The following is a 7,391-nucleotide window of genomic DNA, read 5'->3' on the forward strand; positions in this document are numbered from 1 at the left end:
TTCCAAAGTTATGCTATGTTAGATGATGGCATTAGGAACAATTTCATCTCTGTCATTATCTGCCAGATACATAAGGGACATAAGGGACAGTGCAGGGAGCTTGTTTGAGGGGCTCAGTGAACAGTGTGGGTCACCAGGCAGGGACAGCCTTGCACACCTCAAGAAGTGGAGTTTGACTGGTGGTGGCTTGGAACAAGAAAACACAACAAAATAGTTCCATGGGTCATAAAGGAAAAGTGTTCACAGCACCCTAAGAGGAAAAATAAACTAGGGGATGACTGAACAAAGAGGTATTCAAGTGGAAACAATGAAAACACCAGTCACGTGAAGCTTTATTAATAAATGAAGCCTATTTATTACTTCAAGTGTTAATGGTAAAAAAAATTCAGCACAGCTGTTGCATTTAAAAAAGTGAACCTACATTAAGGACTATGCTTCTAGTTCAGTAAACAGATGAACCCGATGTCCTTTAATGACATAATAGTTGAGCATTATACAGTACATCTTATGAAGACCCGTAAATTAAAGAACTACTTTTTTAAATTTAGTGATTACAAAAATTCTTTATTCACAGCTTTAGCTTCTTTTTCCTTCCACGCCCATCAGGAGCACCATCCATTTTGCGCTTCTGGGCCTGCAAGGGAAGGTTTTTAGTGAGTCACTGGGATACAGAAAGCTTGTAAGCAACAATGCAGTTCAAGCCCAAGCAGATGGAGATGTTTTAAACTCACTGTCCTTTATTTACCACCCACCACCGTCCTGAATGGCAGCATGGACTTCAGACTAGCTCTGAACACTGCCCTATGAAGTTCGTTGTTGCTGCTTCTAAGTAACTTTAGGTGGCACTTCTCCTGGACAATTAGAAAACTCCCTGTCTTTAAAGGAGCTTTTCCACACAAAGGTCTTTTTAGATCTTACCGAAGATGGTTTTGGTCCACGCTTCTTCTTTTCTGCCTTCTCCTTTTCTTCCAGTTCCATGTTTTCTCTTTCAATGAGGGTGATTAGAGTATTGCATCTCCTTTGCAGCTCCTAAATGGCACAACATACCACATTAGGCAGCCACTTACATGTGAGAATCATACTAGAATATCTGAAATGCCTGCAGGTAGGTAAAAGGTTTTTTTGCTGTATCTTAGCAGAGTGAAAAAGGAAGGAAATATTTTGATAGTTACTGGCTGTTTTCACAGGAGTGGATTTGGTCACAGACGTTTGTTTGGAATGTGTGCATTCAACCCAAATTCAAGTTGATTTTGAAAAATGGTACCTTGGAATTTTGACTTTCTTCTCCCATAAGACTTTTTAGTTTACTGTATTTGCCATCCACTAGCTGTTGCTTAGAAGATGTGCCCACACCTGAGTCTCTCAGAAGCTATTTGAGCAGCCTGGTGTATAACTGTTGTCACAGGCATTGATGACCAAGGAGCAGAGCAGGCTCACACGTACCATTGCAGTCCTGGACTTGAGGAACCAGTCAAATCTGAACTGGGGGGAGTTCCTGATACACTGTCTTAACTCATCGTAGACATTTTCTTTATCAAATCCCAGCTTGTGCAGCATACAGATGAGAAAACGATCCTCCTCTTCAGTGTAATTCTTCCCCTTATTGGTACCATATGATATTCTTAGCTGGTGGAAAGGGGCTTTGTATCTGCCAATCTAAACACAACAAATGTGATCACACAAAATGCAGCAGGGCCTGTTTCCTGTGAACACAATACATCACACCAAGACAGGCAGGTGAACAATACCCAGTTAGGAAACTACACCTTTTATGATCTCTGGTGCCAAACTGTCACCTGTAGGAACTGTAGGCTCTAGATACTGCACTTACCAACACCATCTACACTGGTAAATTCTGCTTTAGAGAACAGACAGCTTTGTCTGATCTTCTGGTTCACAGTAGACTTCAGACCTATCACTACATTTGAAAATGGCAAAGATCTGCCAGGGTGAAAAATGGCAGTGATTCCCTACATAAAAATTCCCAGGAATGGGCAAAACCAGAGAGAGTAAAAAGGTACAAGAGAGTGTAGCACAGGGGGCAGCTGCCTCCTGGTTAACTGAGCCAGAGAGCCCTCCTTCCTTGACTTCCCTACGAGAGACCAGCAGCTACTCAAACCTGAAAGGGGGGGAGGAAATTCTGATATATGGGCTTAATTCCCTGCCAATCTGTTCACTACCAAACCCTGGCTGGTGACACGGATCAGAACGAAAGCCTCCTCATCTTGCCAAGTCTTCCCTTTTAAAGTGCTCTGAACTTGCATAGTAATTTCAGTTACAGGGGTCCCATCTGATTCTCCAAAAGGCCTGGAGTTATTGGAGTCTGTGACACAGCACTACCAACTGTTTGCCTGGTGAGCATGATGATTGTTAGGAACAACAGGTTAGGCCATGCCTAAAGTTTTGTCACCAGCATTTCTACTGCATGGAAACGCAGAGGAGGCAACACCATGCCCAAAACCTCATCTTCACACATCAGGAACAATGGCCAAGGTCCTGCACCTCACCTCGGTGGCACGGGGAAATGAAGCAGAGTCACAGCACAGGTACCTTTGTGTCAAGTGCTTTTTTGATGCTGATTCGCCTCTGAATCCTGGCCTCTCCTCGTTCTATCTGAGCCATGATCTTCTCTATGTCCTGCAGTTCATTGCATCGTTCCCAGAACACGGCTAAGAAAAGAACAACCCGTTAGTTTCTTATCGTGCATCCTAAAAGTTAGGGTTTTTTACCTCAAAAACTGATTTCCCAGAACCTCCTGCTGTGTCCCAAGGGGCATGCCCTTACCTGGTGAGGACCCTGTGCTTCCCACCAGCCCCTGCTGCAGTACTACCAAGGCAGTTTTGAAGGGGGGAGGTAGGGGGTGCTCAGTTTAAACGAGGCACAAGGTTTTAATTAGTTAGCCAATCTCCTTCAAGAAAAAAGCTTCTTAAAATGGAAACTGATGTGACAACAATACATTTTTAGAGAGGGAAGCGGGAGGGCAACTGAGTGACCAAAGAGAAGAGCGAGTGTCTAAAAGACAATAAGGTGTTTAACTAAAAGGGTATTTTTTAAAGACTTTTTGCATCTGTAAGCTGCTATGTACCTTTACAAATTTAGCCCCAGACCCTGCAGCTGCACTGGAGCAGAAAACACTCCTGAGACATCAGAGGTAAGTAGCCAAGTGGACTTAGGTTACAAAAAAACCCAATGGCCATTATATATGCGGTCACAACATGTTTACTGTCTTAGTGAGGCTGAGGTAATAAAGGTGTAAAGATTAAAGAACACTATTAGCTAGTGAAGAGAAGGCACAATGAAATCCCCTGGGCTAAGCATTATTTCTCAGCATTTCATTTTACAAGCATTAACAAGAGCTGAAGACAGCTGGAGTCTATTTAGGACACACTGAAGCAGGTCAGTAACAGTTTACATGCACGTTCTAGTGCAGCTTTCATTATGCAGGAGCCAAATGTGGTAAAGTCCAGAACTGGAGATCCCAAATCCATCAGTACACTTCTACCCTGAAGGTGCTCAAGAGCTATTTAAGAAATTCTCAGCAGTAAGGTGCTCCAGGCTCACAGGGAGCTGGAACTAGGAGAGCAGCATTAGACAGGGACTCACACAGCTGGCAACTTAAGCAGTTACCTGAATACTCAATGACTTCCTCGGGGGTTTTTCCTTCCACTTCTCGTGCTATATTTTCAATGTCATCACGGCCCCACTTCTCATTAGCTTTGATGAACTGGTTGAAATCTCTCTTGTTCCAGTTAGTGAATCCCTTTAGAGCAGTCAAAAGGAAACATGGCACACAAGTTCAGCATTTGTCTTGCTGCAAATCTGTTTCAATCAATCTCTTTGATTGGTCTGTGACAGTCCCATCAGTCTAACAGCATTAAACCCCTGCCTCCTCTGCAGCTTAACGTTGGCAGAGATAGTTTTTATGCTGCAGCCTCCGTAGCCTCCCCATCTAAATACTGGGTAATGCTCAGCACTGTTTTGCTAACTACCAAAAGTCTTCAGCTCATAAATCAATCCCTTCTCTTAAAGAGAACATGGAATCACTTTTTAAGAAGAAAAACCCTACAGGTGAAGCAATGAGCTCTGTAACAGTCATGTTCTGTCAAAAAGGCCCAGCGAGTGCCTCACGGCTGCCATCAGCCACCTCCCCTGGTCACCCTCCCATGGAAATCTACAGCCATCCTGTCAGGGCATTCAGCAGGGACAAAAACAGTGATGCTGGAATTGTCAGCTGCCAAAAGAGGCTCATTTTACAATAGCAGTAACTTTTACAACCAATAAAACACCCTGCCAGCCATGGGATGATGGAGCCACAGCTTACTGGATGGCACTGTTCTGTCTCCAGCCTACAGCAAGGGAATGCTAAAGCCCTTCTCAGCCAGAGCCAAAGCCTGCAGCAGTGCCAGCTATGGGTGACTCGGTGACCAAGGAACAGAGCACAACCCAGCTTCAGCTAAACACCCAGCTATACCTGCGTTAGAAGCTTCTCTTTTTCTTCTAGCTCTTCATCATTAAGAGGTTCAGCCTCATCAATCTTCAGCTGCTCTTCCTTTTGTGCTTGGGCTGCGTTGGGCAGGTCAGGATTACGAGGTACCTGAAAGGTTTTGCATTTTGTAAGTTTTGATAGTTTTTCACAGGTAATTGCTAACTTCCTCTTCTGTTTAATATAAACCTTATCAGTTGTTCAGCTCAACACCATTTAATTCCATTGGAGTTGGTGTGAGGGGCAGGACAAGTACATCATCTCCTGCTGTTGCAGCAAACTGCTGCAATGTGTGAATCCATCAGTTACCTTGTACCCAATTGTCTTCCTGTAGTAGAGAATCTCTTTTTCCAGTAGTTCAAAGAGGCGTGGAGGAAAGAACTGGAAATCCTGTACATTTGGCTGTTTTGGAGGCCGTGGTGCCTGAAATACAAACAAAGTTTGTTTGACTCCCTTGCACCTCCAGAACCTGCCTGCTTGTAGTCACTGATTTCAGTTTATGAGCAAAAAAACCCCAAGCTTTATTGATACAAAAATGCATTATCTTAACTAAAGACAGACAAAAAATAATCAAAAGATGACACCCTGCACTACAACTACAACCATGAAGAGTTTTAAAAGTAAAAGACCTGTGAGAAAAGGGGAGAGGGTCTTTTAGGAGGAGGCAGCTGGGGAAGAACACACACATCTCCTTGAACAAAGTTCAGGTGTTATGAGAAGCAATAAGGAAAGGAAAATTCACATCCACTTAAATAAAAATAAACCAAGGAACACCTTGGTCTTACCCTCCTAACGTCTTACAAGTGTCACCCTGCCCTGAACTTATGTCTCACCAAAGTTGGTCTCCAGTTCTTTGGATTTTTCTAAATGAAAATTGCCCCCCCTATTTACAAAAGCCAATATAGCAATTTTTACTGATTTCTCACTTTATTTATCCCACGCATTTGAACAATTCATTTTTCCAAAGCAGTGGACTCACCTTGGGTGCTTTTGGCTCACTGACTCGAAGAGCCTCCCTGAAGTAGGCGTCCACAGCGTAATTGGCCTTCCGCTCCCGTTTGGGAGGCTCGATCCACTCTGTAAATGCCATCTATAAGAGCAAATCCCACCACCCCAGAAAACATTAAGACTAAGCCTCACAAAATATTCAGACCAGCTACAACTTTTATATAAAACTGTCTACTTCTACTTCATTAAGGAATAAAACTGATAAACTCTCTTCACAGATTACATTGTTGTTTAACCAGTACCTCTTCAATAGATAGGGTGCAATCATACAGCTTGGTGCCTCCCTCCAAAAACATTTCAATGTTACCTTCTGTTTTTCTCTGTAGTCTTCCCCTTCAAAATTATACACGCTGGACTCTGTATCCATTGTGAAATTCCTGAGTGAGCTTTCACCCATCTTGGAAAGTTTTTCATTCATTTCTGCAGTCTTGGAGGAGGGGGAGAGAAAAGAAGAGTGTCAGTTTTGACAGGTACGTCTTTTGTTCATTCTAGAACACCTCATTTGTAACAGCAGAAAAACCAAAGGTGTTTGAGCAACATGAGAACCTCTATTCTCTCCAGCTTACAATTAAGTTCTCATCTAGGAACATACTACCTTGCCATCAAATTTCAGTCCTGTTTTTTTAATTTAACTTTCTCTCACCTTCTTTGCACCTCTTTCCAGAATGTGATCGATATCCTCATCTGTGATCTCGCTCTCCTTTGAGGCAAACACGTGTGTGGCTCCATGTCTGATCATCTGCAGCATCTCATCCTTCCCCAGTTTATTCAGGTTTTGATCTACCAGTCTTCCTGGAGACAACAGCATTGCAAGAGAGCAGCTAACTAAAGAGGTTACATTACGAAGGGAGCAATAAATGAATTTTCTCCCCTTTACATTGCCACATTCAAGCTGTATCCTTTTCTCTCAGTAAAGGACATTCCAAACAAAGGGGGAAACAGAAAGAAAAAAACCCAAAGGAAGTGAACTCTAGCCAGGGGTCACATACATTTGCTTTATTCTGCATGAATTGTGCTTGAGAAACACCATTTTGCATCTCACATCTTGCACACACGCTCTGTTGTGGTGCACGTTTGCACAATTTCCTGACTAAACCTTAATGAATCTTTTTTTTTTTTTGAGAAGAAAGGTACTGGTTCCAATCAAGGCAACCAAGCTGTGAAAAGCACTGGAGAGAACTGCACCAGACAGACACAGGCACAGGCACACACACCCCCCCGGGTGCCCTTGCCTTGCTGGATGACTATGGAGTCCAGGCGCAGCTTCATCTCGGCGCGCTCCACGATCCTCTCCTCCACCGTGTTGTCTGTGATGAACCTGAACACCCGCACGGTCTTCGTCTGGCCAATCCTGTGTGCTCGATCCTGGCCAGACAGGCAAAACAACAGCTTACAGACCAAACAGCACGGCTGTACCGTTAGTCCTCAGCTGTCTCCAGTGTCCACGGACTCACTGACAAACTGGAGCAGCACATCTTTACAGGCAGGCAGTTAACAAGCCTGCCCGGGACAGCTCACTCCCACCTGCACTGCAGGCTTTGGGGGGGTGTTTTTTCCATGGCACCAACAATGAGTATGTCTCTAGATCTCATACCTAGAACTTATGGTGTGGTTTTGTTGTTTTTTTCCCTTAAATTGCAGAGGGAAGAAAACTGGATGCTCCTGACCTTACAGAACATCAAAGTATGTAAGAAACTCTCTCCACACTGACCCAGAGCTGCCCTTCCCAAAAGTGCCCTGTTGTGCCATGGCTGTTTCCAGACAAACACAATTCACCACCTCACCTGACAGACAAATCACCAACCACCATGAGAACCAGTGTCCTGAACACACCTGTACTGGCAGCTGGATCGACCTCATTCAGCTTCCTGACACTAGTTCCATCGTTCTTCTGAACTCT

At 43.9% G+C, this 7,391-nt stretch overlaps 1 protein-coding gene across 1 annotated transcript; it reads right to left on the reverse strand.

Annotated features, from left to right (window-relative positions):
* Positions 1 to 335: 335 nt before the first annotated feature.
* Positions 336 to 6,856, reverse strand: LOC103778464 (SWI/SNF-related matrix-associated actin-dependent regulator of chromatin subfamily A member 5; the record flags this gene model as incomplete). The annotated part of the gene is made up of 11 exons (XM_008946053.1): positions 336 to 634; positions 919 to 1,029; positions 1,444 to 1,656; positions 2,551 to 2,669; positions 3,628 to 3,760; positions 4,472 to 4,594; positions 4,793 to 4,906; positions 5,463 to 5,573; positions 5,799 to 5,918; positions 6,135 to 6,283; positions 6,724 to 6,856. Coding segments are annotated over 11 exons (1,392 nt in total), but the record flags the coding sequence as incomplete, so codon positions are not given.
* Between the last annotated feature and the right edge of the window lie 535 nt (positions 6,857 to 7,391).

This window comes from Merops nubicus, unplaced genomic scaffold, assembly GCF_000691845.1.
Source record: "Merops nubicus isolate BGI_N331 unplaced genomic scaffold, ASM69184v1 scaffold18378, whole genome shotgun sequence".
Classification (NCBI taxonomy): domain Eukaryota; kingdom Metazoa; phylum Chordata; class Aves; order Coraciiformes; family Meropidae; genus Merops; species Merops nubicus.